This window comes from Nothoprocta perdicaria, unplaced genomic scaffold, assembly GCF_003342845.1.
Source record: "Nothoprocta perdicaria isolate Ctin4 unplaced genomic scaffold, notPer1 scaffold_38, whole genome shotgun sequence".
Taxonomy (NCBI): Eukaryota; Metazoa; Chordata; class Aves; order Tinamiformes; family Tinamidae; genus Nothoprocta; species Nothoprocta perdicaria.
Genome location: NW_020455621.1, coordinates 5089383 through 5114980, shown reverse-complemented (window position 1 = coordinate 5114980; position 25598 = coordinate 5089383). Strand labels below are relative to the sequence as shown.

The 25598-nt window shown below is 34.7% G+C and overlaps 1 protein-coding gene across 1 annotated transcript in view; it reads right to left on the bottom strand.

Annotated features, from left to right (window-relative positions):
* Nucleotides 1–25598, bottom strand: part of ADGB (androglobin) — a 96479-nt gene that overhangs the window by 48120 nt on the left and 22761 nt on the right. The window contains exons 10-19 of the mRNA XM_026044730.1: nucleotides 22510–22604; nucleotides 20277–20451; nucleotides 19453–19543; nucleotides 15272–15280; nucleotides 15051–15186; nucleotides 9360–9402; nucleotides 5973–6141; nucleotides 3416–3479; nucleotides 1990–2092; nucleotides 841–985 (exon numbers count right to left, since the gene is read on the bottom strand). Coding sequence (XP_025900515.1) covers nucleotides 841–985; nucleotides 1990–2092; nucleotides 3416–3479; nucleotides 5973–6141; nucleotides 9360–9402; nucleotides 15051–15186; nucleotides 15272–15280; nucleotides 19453–19543; nucleotides 20277–20451; nucleotides 22510–22604 — 1030 coding nt within the window. The remainder of the gene's footprint in view (nucleotides 1–840; nucleotides 986–1989; nucleotides 2093–3415; nucleotides 3480–5972; nucleotides 6142–9359; nucleotides 9403–15050; nucleotides 15187–15271; nucleotides 15281–19452; nucleotides 19544–20276; nucleotides 20452–22509; nucleotides 22605–25598) is intronic.

Sequence of the window (25598 nt, the reverse complement as noted above, 5' to 3'; positions counted from 1 at the left end):
AGGCTGCAATGAATTCTTTGATAATATTATGCTTGTGGCGAGATATTACGATTTCATCTTCTTTTCTTCACTGGAAGCATTTTTTAAAAAAACTAACAAAATATCAAAAGGTTTTCATATTCACTATATTAAATCAATATAATATTTATTAAATATGTAATAGTCATAGAATAGTAATTAGATTTAATATATTTATTAGCATATACTTATAAATTAATATGATTTGTTTATTATATATAATATTTAATTTAGTATTTGTTATATTAACCAGACAATACTCCAAACTGATTATCTTGAGTTATGTGGAAGGAAAGATAAATCATACTAAGCATTAGTAATATGGTTTTGACACAACTTAATTTTGGAATATGAAGCAAGCTATGCAGGACTATTGGCAGATTACCTCAGATTTTTTTCTTTCATGCTTCATAAAATCTATTTAAAGAAGAGCTATGAAATTTCCTGCGGCATCAGCATTCTTTAACAATTCAACTAATCTTTGGATTGCTGTTAATACTTTCAGAAACATTTCAAAACATTCTAATTCTATTCAGAATTTTAAGTAAAAATTTGTATTCTAGTTACACTTTTAGAAAAGTGGTGTGATGAATATTCTGTGATATTCCTCCTCTTACTGCTTTCAGTAAAACTAAGGAATTCATTGTCTTTTTTAAGACTTTGATAATTATTTTAAATCCACAACAATTTTATGGTCACATGTCTTAGCTATTGAACGCAATTATGTTTTAGTAAACAAAGTCTTAGCTGCTGTGTAAAGGAAAGGATCCTTTCAAGCCTTAGGAATAATATTTTATGACAGAAATGAAGAGTCATACATACCCAGCAGGAAGATTTAACACAGTAGCCTTGGTTGCATATGTGTGCATTTTTAACAGAAGTTGACCAAGAGCCACACGTTTCCAAGAGAAATGTTCCACCATTAGTACTCCTTTTGAAATATCACAGCCTTCTCCTTGTGTAGATGCTAAAAATGAAGCAAAGAAAAACATCTGGGAGGAGGGAATCAAAGTAAAATTACAACAAATACATTTATGCAGAATTTGAATCTGGTTCACAGCCACAGAGTCTTCATTTTGGCTTTGAGCTCCCAAAGCAAAGAGCAGTTAGTTAAAAGTTGATAGAGAATATAGTTTAATCGTACAATCTGTTAGAAAATCATGGCTAAAACAATGTGTTAGGACAATGTGTAAATCAGACATCTTGCAAATCAACTAAGGCTGCTCTAGAACTATTTAGAAAGTCCATTCTGATCTCATGCAAAAGAAGCAATTAGCCAAAACCATTTTATATTTATATTAAAGTGATTTTAATAGGTTGATTTCCTTTTCTTCTTCTTTTCTTTTTCCTTTTTTTTTTAATACACTTTCTTTTGTCTTCTAGCTACTAGTCTGGATGCACTACAGTTATGTCCATACATTTATACATTAGATTAACTTAAACGAATTAAGAGGAGTTAGCCTTTCTAAATGTCTTTCTACAATTCCTACAAAACACAAGCAATTTTTATTTAAATTGGCCACTGTGCTGGATCTTGATATAAATTAGATGTAAATATATCTAAGAGCTTAGCGTGCATCAGTATAAAAATCATATCAAAAATCTACTTTACTTACATTGCTAACATAACTGAGTTTCAGTTAATTCAGAGAATAAAGCAATTTGCAAGAATTAAAATTATATAGAAAAAGATACCACAAAACAAATGAAAGCCATTAACTGAAAGATATAGATGAAAAGTGTATAGCAAATGATAATAAGTCCTAATGGTATAGGAAAAATATCCATCATCAATGGAAAGTAACAGGAAAATGCTGCTTTGACATCATTGTATTTCCTAAAACTAATGCATCTACTTAATTCCAAACCACAAAACTCTGACAAAAAATACACAGCTCAACACAACAGCACAGACATACTCAAGAGTAGGAAAACCCAGCATTAACACAGACTCTTTTCTGTTTGCCTTACCTCCAAAGTCACCCCAGCGTACTAATGCAGAAAAGCTGATCAGGATTTCAATGGGTTTCAGGCTATCCACAAATAAGTAATAGAAGACTCGATCATCAGCACACTGCATAGAAAATCAGATTTCATTCATCTTGCGTCTCCACTGAATATTGTCTGAGCAGACCTTTATAAAGTATGACTTAGAATTCAGATATTGTGGCTATGAATATAGCATGGGAGTGAATTAATTGTCATTACTGCTTACAAATTATAGACAGTATATACATATTATAGACATATCTATACAAAATATAGAGCCCAGATTCTCATGCTGCACCTGTGAGCAGTAACTTCCAGTTGAGAGATAAAAGGAAAAAAAATCACTTGGGTGAGAATATGTTTACTTTCATGGGCTTTTCTTTAGAATTACCTCAGTTTAGTCTTACTTGTCAGACAGCATTAATCAGATTGAATGGTTTTTGCTTTGCAGTTTTCTAATTACAGCAAGCTTTAAGGAAATAAGCTCCATTCTCTTAATGTGTTACACACTACATACAGGCATACATTGTCTTGATCTTCATTACAGCTTCTGGAGGTATATCACACAAAGAATGAGAAAATTTCCTGGGATTTGATTATGATAGAGGGCTATGAAATTACAGGTGTACAATAATTATGGAACATAATCCATATAATTAACCTTTCCAATACAAAATTTTATACAGAATTCATGCCTGAAGTTTACACTTGTCTACAATTATTCTCCAGCTAGAGTACAAAAGTAGAGCTGGAATAAACTCCTGATAACATGAATTGCCAAGTAATGGCAGGTTAAAAAATATACTGTAATTACACAGTAATTAACTGGTAATTCTATTCTCTAGAATAAGAATTTCACATATATAACCAAAATAGCATGTAAAGAGAAAATGAAAAGATACGATACATAGCTGGACTCCTGATTTGTGTTTTAGGTGACAAGTAAAGAGAAGAAAGAGTAGTTGAAAGGTGATTTCGGAAAATAAATCATTAATAAATACAATTTGAAGAAGTCCCTAAATTGCTATACAGTACATTTAAGGTAAGATAAAAAGAGCATGGAGATCTTATCCACTCTAATGCATACTCTCACTACAAACTTTCATGATTTATATCCTCAGTGTATTTTTGGATTACTATGCAACACCAATCCATAACAGTTGCATTTATTCTCATCTTAAAAACATTGAAATTCTTCTGGGTAATTGTTAGCAAGTTTTTTTTTTTTTTTTTTTTTTTGTAATGACTACTGTAATCTTAAGGATATCAACACAGCATTTGCATTACTATTTTTTCAGTCATAGTATTTCTATTATGTATCAACAAAATTTAGTATATATGTATTAGAAAATAAAGATTTCTTGGCAAAGATTAAATAAATTCATAATAATTTAATACAATCATATACCTTAAAATCTGCCTTCTGATAGTTATAAGCATATGTATGTGGTTTGTGGAAAACATGCAGGTTCCTAAGAAGAAAATAAAAGAAATATATGGGCAAGAAAATAATCTTTATATTAATGATATATTCCATGTAAATGTTTTTCATTTTTTATATGATACTGTATTTTACTTAGCAAATGGATTAAATTTTCATAAATTAGACTCCAAGATATTTCTCATAAATGTTAAAACATTTGGAGTGTCATAAAACACAATCCATCTCCAGTGAAAGCAGCTGACTATTTTCTACTTTTACCACATTTCTATATGTTTCTGTGGAGGCCAGGCCATTAACTTTTCCTACTTGAATATATAAATGGCAATAAGCTTTTAAATTTCCATGCTTACCCAAAAGTTACATTAATAAATATAATGTATTACTGTAAGGAAGAACTCTTTATATAGCTTATTAATGCTTTTTAATTTAATTAAAGCTATTAAGAAGCTTATTAATGCTTCTTTTCAAATTCAGTTCTTACATAGCTCCAGAATGCACGCCAGAGCACTCAAGATTTCTGACAGTTTTTTTTCGGGCCTTGATTTACTGAAAGGCAACATAAATGACTTCAGCTTTGACTGAGAACAAAATCAGACATATCAACTTTAAAAACTCTGAAATAGACCTTCTTTCTCAAAGTTAATACATATTTGGAATATTCATCTAATTTTCATTGTATCTGAGTTACAGACACATCACAAAAAGAAATGCTTTCCAAGAAACTGACTAGTGCAAGATTTTTGAGCAGCATTTAAAATCTTCTGAAAAATGAAACCTTCCTAAGTCAATCAAGAAGATTTTGTCAAGAGCTACTTCACCAATTTAGTGCAAAATTAAGCCAACTCTTTCCCCTTTAGGGACACAAATATGTGACAAATACTTGATACACTTAATATTGCCACAGTCTTCAAAAGACCAGCAGTCATTTAAAATTACACGGACAAGTTAAAAAAAATTCATAATTTATATTCTGTCTGTATCAGGCTTACTATGAGCAGGACTTTTAAAGGGAAGGGAATTAATTTCCTTGGGATTCTTCTTTCTAAAGGCAGTAGCTAGCTGGACATAGTGGTCCCAAAAATGAGTCAGACAACTCTTAACAAGCTGCAGTATGACCTATGGCCTTTTCTGTAGTGCTGCTGGTGCAAAAGGTATACCTTTGCCCTCATATACTCTCTCTGAATTTAACGTCTCATCAAAGAAAAAAAAAATACACTTAAGAAAATAACAGATAGACAAAGAAATCTGTTACAAACATAAAATAAGGAAAATGGTCAATTTTTCTGAGAAAATTACTCTTCTTGAGAAATACAGGATTCTTTAAAAAATCCACATTGTTTTATGCTCCTTAAGCCTGAAAGACAAGCTAAACACTCCCCAAATAGTGGGGAAATAAAAAAAGCAAGGATGTCAGCAAAAAGCAAATGACAGGCAAACAAGGTGACAATAACTAGATGGTGATTTGAAAAAACAACAGAACAGGCTCAACATTCTGCTAGCTCCCAGTCCACATCTGAAAGTTGAAAAGAAAAGAAAAATCAATTACATTTTTTTCCATAAGAAATTTTAAAACTGTTGGGAAAAAAAAAAAGGTTATTTTTTTCTGGAACAAGCTCTGCAAGAGTGGGAAAGCTAAACTGATTTATGGATGAATGTGGAAAATGAATGTTGCACTGATCTAGAACAGACTCCTCTATGTATTGCATGCTTTTGCATGCATAATATCTACTACAAAGTAGGAAAGTCAAAACTATATTTCTGAGTGTTGCCCTTGCAAATGCAAACCACTGTCTACAGCCCACCAATTGAGAGAATTTGTACAAGTCCAACTAAACAAACTCTGAAATATTAAAATCACAGACAAATAGCATGACTGAAGTTACACAGCTTAAACTGAAATTTCATCAAATATTCTCACACTATGCCTGAGTTTTTATTTATAGGTCTTTCTATTGACAGCTTAATTTTGTCTTTTATAAAAGCACTGCAGGCAAAGTTAGATGCTGACATCAGTTCAGTTGTATTATCTTTTTTTTTTAATGTTTGCAGAAGTATAAATGCCTGGTAACTTTGAAGGGAAGGAAAGAAAACATCTATTTGACCAAAATGAACTGTGCTGAGAGCAACAGAAAACCTTAAAACTTTGTTTCCTAATTATGTTGATTGGACATCCCAAACTCCCAGACTTTGACTGACTAGGATACATGAGCACTATAATCATGGCATGCTCCATGACCTACCATCTTCCATCCACACTGCATTCTGGCATGCACTATTGGTAGGTGAGGCTTGTGTCCCTCTGTGTACTTTGGAGGACACACTCTGGGCTGCACCTGCAGGCTACTGTCAATAGAGACAGTAAGCCTGGGCTGAAGGGGGTTCATAGGATGACCTTGAAAGGCAGTATAGTTATAACCATGCAGTGAATATCTGTTGATAATGTTATGTACTCACTTTCCAACTTTTACCATTGCTATACTTTATATTTTAAAGAATAAAACTCCAAACTGCTGTTTCTTACTGGAAACAAATACAGAAGTCTTCAAAGCTAATCCAAGTTTCCTTGGAAACAGAATTCTTTTCTAACTCAGTTTTTGCCTTTGATTTATTCACCATCTGGCAGTTAATACCAGTATCAGCTATTTGTGATGTTTGTGATGCTTCAAAAGTCATATTCTCATGTAATTCTTCTGCAAAGACAAGAAGACAAGATTTGATACACTGACAATATGCACACACATTAAAATAGCATCATTCTTATACTCAAAAAGTGACTGAAACAAATCTGTATTCATTTTAATTGCAACTGCTCCCTGATATGAGCACATTTGGTGAACATACATATAAATTCTGCAAAGCTGAAATTACCTAAATAAAGAAAAACATAACCCCATTTCCAAAGCTTCTCTTTAGATAAAAGAAGATATAGCAGAATGCTAAATTTTTTATAATCCTCCGAGGATCACAACCATACTGAACTGCAGAGGACACTAAGACCTATAAAGACTGAGGTGTAACCTTGCCTCTGCTGCCTAGAGCAGTCAGCTTGTAAAGCTCCTTGCAAAAGTCAAAGTACTTCTTAAAAGAGAAAAACAGATGTGAACAATATTACACAAATTTCCTTGTAAAATCAGATCACCCACTGTCAGATTCATAATAAAATATCAATACAGAAATATATACATATGTTGTGCAGACACATTTTGCAATTATTTTGTAATTTATTTTAAGTTTTGCTGAAGTGCCATCCTCTCTGATTGGTACAACAAAAGAGAAAGCTAATTAGAAAAATAAATAATGCATTTTAAAATTTCCTTTTAATATTTCATGATCAGTGAAACACACAGTGATCTTCTGGGTCACGCTTAGGATGTAGATGGCTCTAAATCATTTTGCAATTATTTCGCAACTATTTTTTCAAGAATTTATAAAAGCATCATGTAAGAAAATGCGCCAAAGATCTTTTCTGCTCTCTTACACTCCGGAAAAACTACTTGCAAGCTATAAACTCTTTTTTTTTTTCTTTTTTTTTTAAACAGAGTTAACACAGATTTTAGGCCTTCAGCAAAGTAACTATAGTGCCTGGCTTACAAATGTACATATCCAAGGGAGTATATAACACTGCTATCATCAGAGCAGAGCCATGTCACAAATCATCCTGGGGCTCAATGCTGCAATTCTTTATTCATGATAACAAGGGCACTGTCAGTTGATGTTGCTCAGAATCTATACAGTCAACATATCTCTGTAGCCTTCAAACAGAAGGTGGGATGTGTCCTATTCAGAGGTTAATACATAAATATCTCTACTGAGATGTTTATGCATGCATACTGAATTTAAGGGGAAGGTATCTCTTCCAGTGCACCTAAAGAAAGGCAAAACGGTGTCAACAAAAGGGCTAAATTTTTCTCATTTCTCTTTGAAGAGGTGAGAATCCTGTGGGAAAGTCGTCAAAAAACATACTTTCTCCTTTTTGATCTACTTATTTCCAAACACAGTGCAATGTTCCGATGTTCTCTGGCACCGCACAGAAATATGATTAAAGAAATAATGTAACAAGCTGTTATCTCTTGTTTACTGATAGACAAGAAGTGCAATTAACAGCTATGAGAAACCACAAACACTGGATGATGTAATGAAGATTTGATTTACAGAAGAAATCTATAAATAAAATGCGAAGTAAATATCTTAAAAGACAGGATTAAGAGTCAGAATTAATTAGTATTTTAAGACTGACAAGTGAAAGAATTTCAGCAAATAATTGTCAGTAAATACGAAAAACAATTATTCTTTGAACAAATCCAAATCCTAATCAAATACAGAGGGATGTTATGAACATATTTTAAAACTAAACACTGCAGAGAGCTTCATAAAAGCTTTCATAAAACTGATGCTGTTAGCTAGCATCAAAGATTTTATGCTAGCTAACAAACAAAAGTTTCTGAAGATCAATTATATATCCAAGAAATTATGTCTTTAGATGTAGCAATTTACTTATAAAACACCATTGGTCTCAATAAGAATACTTGTGAGACTTTTCAAACTTGTTTCAAGTGAACAGAAAGAACAGAAAAAGTACTTTTGTACACCCTTTCTCTTAAATAAAACACTTTCTATAGATTCCTTTCATTCAATTTTGGTCTATTATTTATGCTCTGAGATGTTCTGTGGATTTTAAAGACTCATAATAAATTGTTTTGAAATAACAGGAATCTGAAGTATCTCATACAAGATACAAGATACAAGTGCATGATAGTGCAAAGCATTAAATCCAGATATATTACTAAGCTCTTTCCTTATGGTTCTTCTCAAGAATTTCTGAATATATTTCAGTTTATAATTAAGATTTTAAAAAGAACTGTATTATTTAGAAGGCAGTAATCATACCTGTACCACAGGCAGGATTCTGCTCACTGAATCATTACATAAAGCTGGTGTAAATGAGTTTTCCATAGAGAGGTGAGAAAATATGGATTCATATGGCCTGAAGATAGTGAAAAGAGGACCACAGCACAGAAAACAGTTACAGTACTTAAGTGAGTTATTAGCACCGTAGGCCAGAGCCTGGCAGAACACAGTTTGCTGAATGATCTTTTGTTGAACGGACTCATACAATGTATTATTACATCTACCATTCAGCTTTCTCATGTATTCCCATGTTGCCTGCTGTGTAGATTCATAATAAAGCAAAAGTTCTTTCAGCAGATGATATGCACTAGGTGATAGGCACAAAGGAAAAGTAAGAACAGGAGGAATCTATTCCAGCACAGCTAAAGCACTGCACATTTTTCAGCTTGCTCTTAGGAACAGGAAAATTCTCTGAGGATAAATAATAATTTAATATATTAATATTAATATTAATATTAATATTAATATTAATATTAATATTAATATAATAAAAATTTAATATTAATTAATAATCTTTCCTTGAATGGGTATTTCTTGAGTAGTTTTCAGTAAGCATTTTGGAAAAAAACACTCTGACTATACACTAACTTCAGAATCTATTGATAGCAGTGATTGCTACAAAAATCCCCCAATATCCCAATATAGTTGTGACAGGTTTTATAGTCACTTACTGCAAACTACTACATTTATATAAGGTTGAGCTAAAACAGATGCAGAGCTGTGAGACTAAAACTGGAGAATATCTTTCCAGCTAAATTACCTGTAGAATTTTGATACAATGAGTACCTTTTATTTTGGGTCTTTTTTAACTTGGATAACATCACAGAACATATTAAAATTAATATTAAAATATTAAATATAAAAATATTTCTTTGAAAGCTTTTATTGTAAAATAAATAGTCATAACTAACTAATGATGTTACTTTACATGAAGATTAACATTGATGTCAAAACATATGAAAGCAGCAGAAATTGGAATATAAACTTAAAACATTCTTACCTTTCTCAGGCTTCTCTGCATTATGCTGCTGGAAGGGGGTCTCCTATAAGTGAAAAACAATGATGTGTTGGGGATAACATTTTATTATTTTTTAAAGAAAATAAACATTTTATTTATTTTTATTTGTGCTAATAATATTAAAATGTATCATAGAAATATTAGAATTCACTGTAATACCTATACGTTTATCACCAGTTGATAGACTGCTTTTCTAAAAACTAAGAAATTACATGTGATCTGGAATTGAGGATAAAAAATGCCTACTCCTCTATTATTAAAAAATGCTCTTTGATATGACTACTCTTTGACAATAAAATAGTTTTAAATATTTTCTACTCCAAAACAAGAACCATGCTCCTTTTCAAGCAAGCATCTATTTCTTTGCTTCCAAGCATATATACAATTGTCAATTGAAACAGCCTACCTCATTGTTCTGGGATCTTTTGTTTTTCATCAGCAGCATAAATAAAAACATTGCCTGGTCTTTTCTTTTTGCTAATGTAATTTTATGCTGGTCAACACCCCTCTTTCCAAGCTAGAGGAGTTGCACTAGTCTGTAATATCCACTTAAGTTTGCAGTTGAAATAAGATCACCACCTCTGAAAGTCAGTTTTCCACATGTATAACAAAGGTGCAATCTCTTCTTTGAAAGACCAAAATATTTAATAAGCTCTAAAACATGCTCTTTATTTGTCTTACCTCCTACCTTCAATATGACTTAACACTCCACGAGGCTCACTATCTTTTTATGAGGGAGATTGGCAATATGGGGGAAGCTCCATACTTCCTTGCCATTACTGAGTTGGATATGGCACTATTAACATGTTAAACGATCCAGCTTAAACTTTGCACAGAAAAATACCAGAGCCTATGAAAGCTCCTGAAACTAATTTGCAAGCTTCTTTTCATGCTAGCTGTCATTTTACCAAGCATTCTTTCTCCCACCTCAACTCCTCATATACACGCTTTTTTAAACACATGTCAAAGGTGATAATGCTGAAGCAGATACCACTGAGCTAGACAACATCTCAACATAAATGGTGATTTTCTGTTCTGCATTTCAAAGGGGAAGCTTAGGGGCTACACTGACGCAAAGCTGCTTTTATGCTTTTCTCAGTGCAATCTAGAAAGTTGTTCTGAGAGGTAGATTGGCATAATTTAAACAGTTTAAACTAGACTACAGCATGACCATGATACCTAAGGGTTGCACACTGTTATGTGCTGTAACTCCACTTCTAATGTGATCCTCATGTCATAGTCCCACCCTTGCACTTTAATTCGTTGCTGAAATTCTTTCTCAAGCATTTCACAGCATGTCCATGGCATAAAGGGCCCAGAATAATTCGGAATCTTGCCAACTTGTCAAAAATATAGGTATTTGATCTTCTTTGAACTAATTACAAAGAGATGTTAGAATAAACTATAGATCCCGGAGTCTCTATCCCAAACCAGGAGGTGTTTTCATCAATAATTTAACGCTAACAATTTACCTGTATCACTACTATATTTAATTAAGAGATTTTTGAAAGGACCATTTTTGCACCAAAAAAAGACCCTAAATTCTATTTTAAATCTATATTTTAAAGAAGGTTCACAAACAATAATAAGCCTGATGATAGGCTTATGATGATTTAAAATATACAGCTTTTTGAAAGGGTTTGCATTGTTGAACAACTGGGAAATTGAAATATTTTCAGTTCTTGTATGTCTCTTTTTAGAGGTATATCTAGCTTTCTAGAGCAAAAGCACTGAAGGCACCATAAAAGGATGTTGCAACTATTGGCCCTCATACTTCAGTTTCTGTTTCCAAGTTTCTCTACATTCAACTTCAGAAAACGAAACTTCAGAAACTGAGATGACTTCTCATGTGACATTCGTGACTCAACACTTGGGTCTGAGCACTCTCCCCTTCCAACCTTAATAGAATCCACACACAGAGATGCTGTATTTCTGCATGGGAGTCTGCAATCTGTGAGGTTCCAGCACATGTAGGTTTCTTCTAGGATGCTCAGGGTTTACCAGACAGGTACACACCAATTGCACAATCTCTCAGGTTTCTCAGAAATTGTATTTCCAAGGTATATGTGTTCGATTTACTTTATAGACCTTAGAAACCGTCATGTTTGCACCACGAGCCTAACACTTCCTTGCAGATTCATTGTTCATACCAGTACACAATCCATGCTTCTAGTACAGACATGAGGTATCTTACGGTACAGCCACTGTGTTGCAATTAATATCTGCCTGCTGGAAGGCCTGGAGGAATACAGAAAGTCCTCAAAAGCTGCTTTGCTAGAATTTCCACTGAAGAAGAACAGAACATGGAAAATCTGAATGCCTAGGACTGTTATTTAAGCCTGTTTCTGTAATCGAGCCACAAATGCATAATGAATCCTGTAGGCTCCCTTACGCTGTTTTCTGCAGTGCAGATATAACACAATCAACAGCTGTCCAATTCTAATGGTATGGGATGTATCTGTCTACCTAAACCTCACAGATTTTAGAGCAGCAGGCAATATTAGAAAGCTCCCATTCTATTTTGCTATTGCCTCAGCAACAGTAACAAAGACACTGGCACAGAAAGGGAAACTAAAGGCATCCTGCCTCTTTAATAAGCCCACATTGTCTGAAAAGGTCAAATCTGCTGCCACAGTATTCGACAAAGAATGAGATAAAAGAAAACTGGGATCCAACTGTGAAACATGAAAGGATGCACACATTTGGACTCAGGGAGAATTCGGTTACATAACGTTCCTTCTGCATGTCAATCAAATTGATGAAGAGAAAATCACTACGAGATCTGAATGCAGAATGGGAAGAAAATATGCTGATAAACTTAAAATCTGATTTGTCAGTTTTTATGCTTTATAATTGTTAATACGTTACTATAAAATATCCTGTTCATTTTGCTAATTAATTTGTATTGCTCAACCTCTTAACATTAGCTATGTGTTTATTTTGTTCAAATCCAACAAATAATAGAATGTTTTTATAAAACTGCTATCTTTTTATTTATCATAGAAATTGTGCATGGCAATCATTTTACACCAGTTTTTATGGAAATTTTCTTCCTCTAGAAATAAGTTCTTCAGCTATAATTAATTGCAAATGAAACAACAAAGTTCCAAATATCTTATTTTTATGATTAAAAGAGCATTTTAAACTACTTCCAAAAAGAAAAAGACGACTAAGGTCTTCACATCTACATTCATTTGGACACATTCTCTTATTCATAAGTTTACTGTTCTCACTAATTTCAGTATTAGAACTAGTTTTAGGCACGATGTGGGAGAGAGTAATGGAAGTGACCTTTGAGACAAAGCAACAATTCAACAATATGAACAATTAAAGGTCTAATGTGCCCAAAACAGTACGTAGGAATGATTTAAAAATGCTGGATTATCAGCTCATCTTCTCTATTAAGTAGTCTTCATTTAGCGTTGTCCAAATCTGTATAAATAATTGGATATCCACAAGCCTACTCAGAAAGATGCTCTCTAAAGCACAGGTGTCTAAACTGAGGATTCACTTCTAATCAGATTTCTCACATCTCTTGTGCACTCCCTTTTCCTGAAAAATTAAGAGGGGAATCTTCATTACATGCAAATCAAAATCAGTTTTGAGAACATGCCATCATTCAAGAAAATAGACTTTTTTATTCTCTATCTAGAAGTCCTGTTGACTCAACACCTCTTCACTGGGCTTATGAAATATGTTATGAGAAGAAGAGAAAGGTTGATATGACACAACAGTGCTGGAATATATAAATCTTGACAGAATATTAACAAAAAAAGGCACAAACACAGCTAGCAAACTAAACAGAATACTGAGACTGACATCAGTGGTAAAGCAGAAGGTATGACTGAGCTTCCATGCTTAAAGACATCACTAAAACTCAGGAAAAGAAGAGGTAAACAAGAATATTTATGAAAAAGTGTACTGTGTTGAGATCAATGGGACAGAGTAGTGATTTTTAACCCTTCTGCTCTAGAAAGCAGCAATGAGGCCAAAGACTATGAGGCTGAAGAAGTCACAATGATAAATCAAGCGGGAGCATTCTGCTTATGATTTCTGGTGACAGTAATCAGGTAACTCTACTAAAATATTTAATATCCTTTGGCAAATTCTGAAGATAGACATAGATTAACTTTTCCTTGACTTGTTCCTGTTCAACATTTTCTCAAACCAGAGGATCAAGACATTTCTTCTTCCCAATGGTTCTGTAACCACTAGTTGCTTAAGAAAACAAAACACTAGGTATGCACTGTGTAGATATTTACTGTTATTTCAAGTATTCAAATCAGGGAAAGAAAGCCCTCCCATCCCATCAAGGACTCCCCTCCTAGAACTATCTCTATAATTTTAAAAGTTTGTTTTTGTTGATTAAGATTTTCATATGTAAATAAATTATTCAGCAAGTAAAAAACGATATTCATTTCTGCAGTTTGATTGCAGCTCAGTTTACACAGTTCAGCTATTGAAAGGCCCAACATACTTCAGCTGAGGTTTAAACTTCGGCAAAAGTAAATATCCAAGCACAAGCTAATTAGCTGTTCATAGCTTCTTACACTTCATGATCGAATCAGATTACTCTTGAGCAGAGGTACACTCATTTTTCTTCTTATATTTCCATTTTTATCAGTGTCTGTCATGTGTTTTCATACTTGCCCTTGACTCTCCTTAAATACACGCAATACTGGGGCAGACAGACCGGCATTCTACAGTCTGAATGGTTTTTACACGCATGGACAGGAAGGGAAAATGAAAGTGATGTTCCAAGCTACTGTTGTGCTTTTAGCACATAGATGTCTATCACTTTGTAATTAACTATATCTATGTTTGTACAGCTGGAGAGGCTGAAGTCATACAACTAATAATTATCATATGTTTTAAGAAATTACTTCCAGCTTTTTACCCTGCTGCTTTTGTAATGATTTCCATGACTTGCAATTATTAAAAAGACTTTAAAAAGGTCATGAAGTATTAATTAAACTATTACTTGTGGATAAAATGTACACAAAACACAGAATAGCTAAAAATATATACCATTGCAAAGACTTCTCCTTCACTACAGAATTGTTTTATTTTTAATTCTTAAGTACCCACTAATATACCCCCACACCTGCATACCTTCCATACACACAATAGATAGAAAATAAAACAACTGAAATTCAGACCTAGAATATTAGAATGGCATTGTAATACACTCTGAAGAGGAAATGAGGATGGATTTTTATGGTATATGTTTATAAAGATTAAGTTTTTCTGGTAGTCATGTGCATAGGTATATCCTTCATTGCAGGTGGAATAGAGTTAATTAGTTCATGAAATACACATTTATTCCTAAAGGTACGTGACTATCTTGTTAAAGTTTTCCCTATCAAATTGATTTAAGAAGCCAACCAAAAATTTTTATAGTATTAGTAACAGTATTGTAAGAATCTGAGGAATAAATTATAGCAAAATGTTAAAATGAGAAATGTTAGTACACATACCTCACCCAGCAGGCCTCAATGAAACTATAAAATGAAGGAATAGGTGAAGGTGTGTTATATAAAAAGAGAAAGAAAAAGCTTACAAAAAAAGATGCTTTAAAATCCAAATTTCAGTACTCAGTATTTTCTATTTTGTCTTTCACTATCCTTTGCAACATAAAAGTAGATTTTTGTAATTAACAAGAATAATTATTACCTTATTATCTTCTGCTTTTACATGTCTCATATTTTGATTCATATCCACAGTAATATCATTTTCTTCTTCTTCAGTAAGAGAAGGGAAAAGGCATACGGAGGGAATACTTCTTTTCATGGTAGTCCTTGGAAAGTGACTAAACAATAAAACCAAAGAATGTTCAAATACATTAATCCATGCATTTGCTTTCAAACCACAGGCTTTATAACTACTATTTTTACCATTTTTTTTTTCAAAAAATAGTCTGAAGAGCAAAGCGAGGTGACACAGTCAGAAGTAAGTATATTTCTATGGTCCTTAAGGGAGAAAAGAAAAGAAAACAAACAAACGAAAAACTCTATGCAAATGAAGGTGGGGAAAAAAAAAAGAAAAAAAAAGTGTTTCTGCCACTGGATTAGTTATGTCTTTCCTGTCAAAACTGATCTCCATGGCTACCAGACAGCTAAAGTCTAGGAAAACCAAGGCAATTTGTGGAAGGTCTACTTCTGCTGTAAATGGAACCTATTTCTCTGATTTCAGTGGAGGCAGATGTGAAAATAACTGACAGAAATAAAAATTACTGTTCACTTGTTAAACAAACAAGAAGAACCAGATCAAAAAATGTTGCACACATGCCAAACAGATGTAAATGTGTAATTGTTTTATTAGAGCAATAAAGATCAGAGAAAAATGCATGCCTTTTTTATCTAGTCTCTTCTTAAAGACTGAAATAATGAAAGATCAAGATCTCTAGCAACAACTCTTTCTTTTGAGTGTTTCAAAATATTTCATTAGAATAAAAGCAAGAGACTAAAAACAGTTTGTCTCAATTGTGAATGTTATGTTATTTATGCAGCTATATTATTTTAAGATAATAATTCTTACTTTTTTTTAATATCTGTTAATTAAATTGCAAGACTAAATTAACTGATTGTCATGGAAACTTGTACATTAAGAAAATGGTCCTTGACAAGTGATAAGTGAACAAGGAAGCAATCTATTAAATATGAAATTATAGTTATGTTAATATTCAAATACTGCATTTTAATGATTAGTCACTGATTTTAATAAACTTACAGGTATTATTTAAACATTCAAAATATACAACAAAAAATGTAATTTAATGTACTATTAACTGTAAATTGCAACTTTTACCAGCACAGCTATGATATTCCCAGAATATTCCATAATAATCTATTCTTATTTTTTTTTCCATAGAAAAATACTACTGTTAAAAAAAATTCACTAGTTTATTATAAATCTTTTCAATTAGGATGAGAATGGAGTGGTTGTCAGGTACATAGTTTATATAGATTATGAGAGTACTTCTCAAAAGATGCATATATATACCGATGCATACACAGCAATATACAAACAGATTCTTGTTCAAAAAAACAAATATCCTTCAAAAACAACATGAAGCTTTTAATGCTTATTCAGTACATGATGCTTCCATGCTTCCCCTGCCAGAGGTTCAATCAGAATGACAGAGAGGAGATCAATAATTCTAGTGGTTCTACTGAATGATCATATCACTGGCTGAAACCTGACAATAGACCCTTATGTTTCATATATATGGGGGAAAAATGAAAAAAAAACAAACAAACAAACAAAAAAAGGACCTGGTACATTCCATGGTTATCCTTCTTCTCTTGCCTGTGAGCAGTAGGTTATGCTGAATATTGAATATTGACTAGAAGTGCTGCGCTGTATGCTGTTACAACAAAAATGAACTGGTAGCTGACAGAGTTTTACTCATAAATCCATGAAAACACAACTATCATCAGTATAAATGGCATACTGTTTCATTCAATCACTCTGAAATCAAGGAAAATACTAACTAGCTACTTAACGATTCCCCCTTTAATCTAGTTAAAAGACTGTCAAAGTTTTATTTGCAAATAATTGAGAAAGACTTAAGGCAAACCTTGAAAAATATTTAAGAATATTTCTATTCTGGCTAAAAGAATTTTCAAATGTTCTACTCTTCTGGACCACTATTTTGGAGACACTGGCAAAATGCTTTAAAGACAAAATAAAACCTTTGAGTAAAGTGATAAATCTTTGAGGTATAACTGCACTTTCATTTTCATTAAAGATACCTGACCCTTTGCCTGGACATCTAGTAGAAAGCAAACTAGAAAGCAAAATTAAATTGAGATTACAGTGGTTTTGCTCCATAAATCATTTCAAACAACAATTTTACGCTCAATTCTATGTTTTACTTGGGGAAGAATAAGGATTCAAAGGTACAAAATTTTCATGCTTTCAGGACAGTATTCTGTAGAAAAGATAAAGGCTGAGCCTTTTGTGACTACCAATCAGGTGAAATGCTCACAGTTCACTGAGCAACATCAGCAAATAAATACAGGCAGTATAGGAAAGCAGTTGTGGTTGAATGCACAGACACTAGTGAAACAAGAGGATTCAGCTTGAAATGAAATATAAACAATTAAACATGCAACACGAATAGGGACACACCTGATCTGATGCTACCAAAGGTTGCTCCGCCAGCATGGCCAGCCCTGCCTAGGCCTGGCAGAACTGTTCATGCAGCCAGGGGACTGTCAGCACAGGGTGCAACAAGAAGGGATCCAGCCCTCTGGTATGCTCGCTGCCCCTGCTGGGGTGTTTTCTCACTGTTGTGTGGAATAGTAGATTCTAGGGAGCATCTCCAGGCATATGGAGGAGAAGAAGCTGCTGAGGAGCAGTCAGCATGGATTCACCAAGGGGAAGTCATGTCTGACGAACCTCATAGCCTTCTATGATGGGGTGACAGGCTGGCTGGACGAGGGGAGAGCCGTGGATGTTGTCTACCTTGACTTCAGCAAGGCTTTTGACACTGTCTCCCATAACATCCTCATACGGAAGCTCCGGGACAGTGGACTAGACGAGTGCACGGTGCGGTGGATCGAGGGCTGGCTGGATGGCAGAGCTCAGAGGGTGGTCATAAATGGGGCCGAGTCCAGTTGGAGGCCTGTGGCCAGTGGTGTCCCCCAGGGGTCAGTGCTGGGCCCAGTGCTGTTCAACTTGTTTATCAATGACCTGGACGAGGGCACGGAATGCACCCTTAGCAAGTTTGCGGATGACACCAAGCTGGGTGGAGTGGCCGACACTCCGGAGGGCTGTGCTGCCATCCAGAGGGACCTGGACAGGCTGGAGAGTTGGGCAGAGAGGAACCTCATGAGGTTCAACAAGGACAAGTGCAGGGTCCTGCACCTGGGGAGGAATAACCCCAGGCATCAGTACAGATTAGGGGTCGACCTGCTGGAAAGCACCTCCACGGAGAGGGACCTGGGAGTCCTGGTTGACACCAAGTTAACCATGAGTGAGCAGTGTGCCCTCGTGGCCAAGAAGGCCAATGGCATCCTGGCCTGCATCAGGAGGAGTGTTGCCAGCAGGTCAAGGGAGGTGATTCTGCCCCTCTACTCAGCTCTGGTGAGGCCGCACCTGGAGTACTGTGTGCAGTTCTGGGCTCCCCAGTATAGGAGGGACGTGGAGCTTCTCGAGAGGGTCCAGAGAAGGGCAACCAGGATGATTAAGGGAATGGAACATCTCTCGTACGAAGAGAGGCTGAGTGAGCTGGGCCTGTTTTCTCTGGAGAAGAGACGGCTCAGAGGGGATATGATTAATATGTATAAGTTCAGGAAGGGAGAAAGCAGGGAGGAAAGGGACAGGCTGTTTTCACTGGTGGCCAGCGATAGGACGAGGGGTATTGGCCACAAGCTGAAACACAAGAAGTTCCATCTCCAGGTGAGGAGCAACTTCTTTACTGTTAGGGTGACAGAGCAGTGGAACAGGCTGCCCAGGCAGGTTGTGGAGTCTCCTACTCTGGAGGTCTTCAAAACCCGCCTGGATGCCACCCTGTGCCACATGCTGTAGGTGTGCCTGCTTGAGCAGGAAGGTTGGACTAGATGATCTGTAGAGGTCCCTTCCAACCTTAAATATTCTGTGAATCTGTGAATCTTATAAAGCTTAGAACATGCTAACTCCCATGGGAGGCCTGTGCAAGTAAAGGAACCTGCAGTCCCAGAAAACAGGGTAACCCTCTTGTTGGCCTGTGGCCAGCCAGCCAGAGCATGCATAACATTGCATGTATGTGCGCTTGTGTGTGCATTATGTGTGATCAGAAATAGTTGTTAGAAGGGGTTCTGAAGTTTGTGTGTGCTAATTGACATTCTGTAAGTGTCTAGCATCACGGTTTAGCTGTTTTATTGCTGATCTTAATCATACAGTTCTCTGAATGCCTATTAATTATGTGTTATCAATAAATCAATAGATTGCTTTGATCTTGATGTGCTTTAAAATACATCTACCAAGCAGATTTTTCCCCTCTGAGACAGATAAAAATTAGCCACTGTATTGTTGCAGTATAACTGATCAACAGAATGATGGGAATGCTGGAACTACATTGAATACTTACATATCTGTTGGCATTGTAAGAATGTCGATTTTATAATTCAAAAATGCACTAGCAATCTCAACATGTTCTTCAGGTTTCTTTATTATAGGTTCTGTAAAAGATATAACTTATTAAAGATATATTCATATGAAATATTTACTACTACTTAACACTATAGTTTTCCCTGATAAATAATTTCCATTGGGCATATCACCCCAAATAATTCTAAAGGACTTCAGGAGAGAATCTCTAAGTATTCTCTCACACACTTGACTGGAAAAGAAAAACCTGGCATGGCTTCAGATGACGTATTATCTCAGAACGATGGTAGCACCACTATGCCATTGTCTAATTTAATCTATTTCTTATTCCAGTATATTTTGAATGTGAAAAGCTTTCATATCTTCATCTTCTTACGTCATGTCACTAATGCAACTTTGTTATACAGCATTAATAAACACTAAACCATATGTTTACTCCTAAAACTAAGTTGTTAGTTGCAGCACGTCTAGTCACTATTTCAAATATTTAAAAAGTGTAATGACTCTACATAAGAAAGCTGTGGCAGTGTTCTCATTATAACCCCTCCTAATTTTATCAAACAGAGTAGACAGTTTTCTTAGAAACATGGTAAGACACTTCTTAAAGTATTTAAGAAATAATGAAGTCAAGGGAGAGTATAAAAATAGACCCCACCACCAAAGGAAGAAAAGCAATCCCCCAGGCAGTTCCACCGAAACTACACTAAAAGAAAATGATTGCAAATACAAACACGGGAATGTTTATAATGATTCAGGTGTAACTGACAGTTACAAAATTTGCTCTGGAGGTCTGACCAGACGAACCTTGTGGTTCAGATGTCACGATAGTTTCTTTTTTCTGGCGGAAACGTTTCCAGCGAGGAACCTGTGGCGACTGTGGTGGTGCTACCAAAGGGCAGGACCTAGTTCTAGTAATCAGGACAGGATGGCTATATAGGTGGGAAAGTCCATATTGCCTCAGCTTCTCTGAAGAATCAGCCTATGAAATACAGAAAGACAACCTGACCAAGGACAGCTCTCCTTTTTCATCACTCCTCTTGTAAAAACCAACAGCATGCGTGCAGAAGCATCCAATAATTTAGGATTATTCATGAAAAAAGAACAGTTCACCTGACAATAATATTATTAAAGAACATTCTAACAAAGACTGATTTTCAGCAGAAAATGTATTATGGAATACCTACAAGTATATACACGTATTTTACTTTTCATAATAAATTTGTCACTTCTTTCAACTTTTTTATATAACCAGATGCTTTTAGACATATGGTTTTAGACACAGGCATACGAGTTAAGCAGAATGAATAAATAACAGTGATATTATTTTAAGTATAGATTTTTAAAATACTTTTCCTGAAGAACAGTCCTTACATAATGGTGTGTAAACGCTTTTATAAAAAGTGGCAGAATACTAACAGCAACTGGTCTTTTTGCTAGCTTGTGAAATCTTCGTAAGATACTATAAGATACCATAGTATCACTTTGAACCAATGTCATTAAAAATAAACTTTTTATGGCTAGTTTAGAAAATGCATTACAAACTCGTAATAACAGAGCCTAGTTGAACAGTAGGCTTAGAAGCAATTATAAGCGTGGACACTGAGTGGTGCTCTTCCCATTAAGATATGGTCCGATACTTAGCTATTTTATTTCTTCACTGTTAATGTTCTTTTTCAAGATTTGTATATCCTTAGTTTTTATTTAAAAATACATTTCCTGTTGCTTGTTAAATAAGTCACCCATTGCTTATTTCTTTAACGTGCTTATCAACAAGTCTCTGATCCTTCCTGCTCACTGGAAAAGTTTCCTTAGACTACAGCTATAAATTCTGCAGTAGGACTGTAGTTGTAATTATTGGAGTGCCTTAAAAGGAGAAGATCAAATTAATCATATTAGGATTCAAAAGTGCTTTATAAGACTCATTTCATCTTGGAATATCTATGGATAGGTCACAGAAGTAGTGACTAAACACATTTAAATAACCTTTTTTTTTTTTTTTTTTTTTTTTTACCAAAACACTGTTTTAGACATACAGATTCATCTGCCTTATCCCATCTAGCCTGTCATGCCTCTTTCTCAATAATCTCTATACACTAATGGACTGAGGCCAAGTTTGAGATTCACACTCAAGACTTACATGTCTACAAACACATAAACCTTATGTTGCTGCTTGGAAAATGCTTCTCGTTGACCATCACTAGCAAAATGCCTACCTTGTCTAAGACCTTAAATCATATAGGATAAAATCACAAAGATAAAGCTAATCTTTAAAATAACATAAAATACACAACTTTAAGGAAGAAAACAGTGCAAGAATTAAATGCAGTTAACTGTAAGACCTACAAAACATTTTTGGAAGTATCCTTTCTTTATTCTAATGAAGCCTATCAGTTTCCTGAAAAGGTAGATTAAATTTTAATGTTCTAATTATGTGACATATGATTAAAATATACAGAAATCAAATCTAATTAAGAATTTAATCAAGAAAGCTTGCTCTGGTATTTATAAATAGTTTTCTGTGGAGAGTGAGTGGCTAAGTGCTTTAAGTATTGTTTTTTATATAGATATATGCTCAGTATTCTCCAGCTACTTTCATCAGTTGCAATACTAATGACATAAATGTACAAAAACATGCTATTTCTTATAGAGCAATCAATCTGAAAGTATATATTAGAGAAGGCCTGAATTGTATTCTAAAAAAACTTTATAATTAATGTTTTCAAGTAGCACCACTTGCAATAATTAGTCCAGCTATTTTTTTTCCATTCACAAATATCTCATGATGATCTGTTTTCTCCTTAATCAGAGACTTGGGGGCTCCAGAGGAAGGGGAAGTAACACTGAAGGATGATCAGGGTTACAGTTGGAAAATGTATGATCAGTATTTGGAAGAACTAAAATATAAATTTCACTGACAGTCATTTCATGGGGAGTGTTTTACTGTGCTACACTTTTTTACAATTTAACTGCTACAAAAATAAACTTCTTAATAGTAAAATACATAACATTTTCTGGTCTGTAGAGTACAGTATCTTACCATCTGGCCTAATGTAAAAATCTTCTCTTCAAACACATTTAGTGGTATACAGCTAGCATACACGATCATTTGTGGCTGGGTTGACACTAAGGAATCTAGAGAAAAAACATTAATATCTCTTAAAACAGGACAAACATTAGATAAATGCTGTGGTAACTCATCTTAAATTATTCTGCTTTCTTATAGATCCCCTCTTTCTCTGACTAGCTCATTTTATTCAGAACCGGAGCTTATTATAAAGTACATAGAAGAGAAGCCATGGCTGGAAAAAAAATATATACTGTTTTAATCCTTGTCTATTTAGAGCATCAGACACACTTAAATATTTTACTTCTCTAACACAGATGAAAAAGAGAAGGTACTGCTTAGAAATACATGAGGTCATAGGTAGCTTTGATCATTGCTATTTTATTTTTCTTCTTATATTAAAAATACTAGGTCCCAAAGTAAGTAACACAGTACACATTATCAATATAGCGTGAAGTGAAAATATACTGATCGGCCAGTAGTAGCTAAAAGCCCCTCAGCAGTGAAAACAAAATTGCTTCAGAAAGTGTGAGGATGTGATCCCCTGGCTTTTCTTCCACACCCTTCAGCTGACCCTGTTTTCCCAAGCTTCTGTCACTGGTAAGGTAGAACAACATGACCATGTTCACTTGGCTGTCCTTACAATCCATTCAATCCACTCATGCCTACCTCACATTAACCCCTGAGGGAAAGGGAAAGGGAAAGGGAAAGGGAAAGGGAAAGGGAAAGGGAAAGGGAAAGGGAAAGGGAAAGGGAAAGGGGGCTTTTTGGCTGACGATCAGTTCATTCATGCTTCAGGAAAGCTAAAAGTTTAATAGATACCACATTTGAAACATAGGTCTGTGGTCTGACCTAAAAAGCAGCTCAAATAGGAAGTTATCTATTTCTCTATACTTTTACTCAGCCATCTGAGAAAGCACGTGAGACAGGATTTCAGGACACAGATTGTGACACCTTCTTTCATCAGAACGTTCTGTTGTTGCTCCTTTCAGCTGCACTGCAAATGCAGGATCATTATCTCTTAGATTTCACATGTTTAGTGAGTATTCAGCTGCACATGCTCTAAGAATAGGTAGCTGCATTGCAGTTGTGGAACAGAATCAGTGTTGCTTGCATAAAAAAAAATAAAGGAATAGGAAAGATAAAGAAAAGGAAAAAAATAGGCAAGTGCCTCAAAAATACAATTTATGAAATATGTTAAAAATCCATAATTTAGAAAGTAAGCAGTATATTTTTCTCCAAGAATTACTATATCTCTGCATATTAAACATTTTTCCAAAAATTCTGTTTCTTAATCAACTGTAAGTTGATTGTAAGCTACAATTACTTCTCAGTAGATCCTTAATATCTCCTGCTCCGTGCTTGTGATTTCCATGTCAATCAAAGCTCTTGTATTAACTATCTGTTTCAACTTACTCAAAAGCAAAAATATAATTTAGGTTTGATCTCACTTCTCCGCTGACACATCTGATCTACTATAAATACAGCACTAGCTATGATGTACAACATGTTACAGAGCGGTACAAGCCACACCATTCTCATGTGAGATGTATTTCTCAAATACAAGTATTTCAACAAACGCCAGGTGGAATCTAAAGCTGTCATATTCAGCCCAGATGGGTTGTGAAATAAAATGTCTGCAGGGCACTGAAAAAATTATTAGACCTACCAAGCACATGATATTCTCTTCAATAATACTATTAGAATAGTAAAAAGATTTGATGCTGTATGCCAGCGCCTTTTAAAAATAAAACATTACTTGATCAAACCTGAGGAGAGTGTATGCAAATTATCACCAAGTGTACTCTTGATTAGTGTGAACTCAGTGCCTAGGGAATCTAGTTAAAACTGATAGCCTTCATAAAATTGTATTATTAAGTGAAATATGTTATGACATATTGCAAAAAAACATATTCAGCAAAGCCTATTATTTATATCCATCAGTGAGGACTTAAGAATTCTGCAGGGGGTTGTTGAAGATTTTTGGATCTTTGTAGCTAAGTTTCACAGTTACTGTTCTGCAAATTCATTTACAGATTGAGTGAATGCTACACAAGCTCAGCAAACAATTCAGTCTCCAAGGAGCTGAGAAAGTACCAGTGGAATTTACATAGGCAAAATGCATAAACTGTATAACAGTAGGCAATCAATTGAAAGGAAAGGCCAAGGATGGGAACTGATAGGTTTTGAAAAAAATCTTTATGACATAAATTTAAAAGGAAAAAAAAAAAAAAGGAAGACTTGCAACACATTTTCCCATTTTAACGTGACACTTCTCTTAAATATTTTTATTGACAAACAAGAGCTGATGTTGAGTTATAACACTTTACCAAACTTTTCAGGTGGCCTATAATACCCTTCTTCTCAGGGGTGCTAGGTACGGATTACCTTGGGCTAACAGAACTTGTGTGTGAGTGTGAGTGTGAGTGTGTGTGTGAGGGTGAGTGTGTGTGTGCGAGTGTGCGCGAGTGTGTGCGAGTGTGCGCGAGTGTGTGAGTGTGCGCGCATGCGCGCGTGCAGAAAAATGACCCGTATGCTTATCAGAATTTACATATATATTGCTGAATGAAAATATGCATTTGAATGAACAGATCAAAATATTCAACTCCTCTCTCTATTTGTAAATAACTCTCTTTAGAACAGGCAAAAGGAAACTGGAAAGAACTTATGGATATTTTCATAAGTATTACACATGTAATTTATTCTGACAGTTAAAATTATAGATCTACTTGTATGACTTACAAATTTTTAATATATTCTTCAAACACTATGCTGACATTGAAAAGTGACATCGAAGTTATTACTATTCCTAACTGTGAAAATGACATCAAGGCACACAGAGTGTGCCAAAAACAAATATCTGGTCTGAAGAAGAGGCTCCCAATTCCTAGCTAACGCCCTCTTCACTAGAATTGTATTCTCTTTGCAGCAGCTCAGAAGTTCCTGGGAAATAATTACTCTAGGTGAGTAAATGGGGGGAGACAGAAAGGTTTTCTGTTTCTCTGTTTTCTGTTCATCTTCAGTTGATGAAACAGATCCAGGACAAGAGTTACCAGATCATC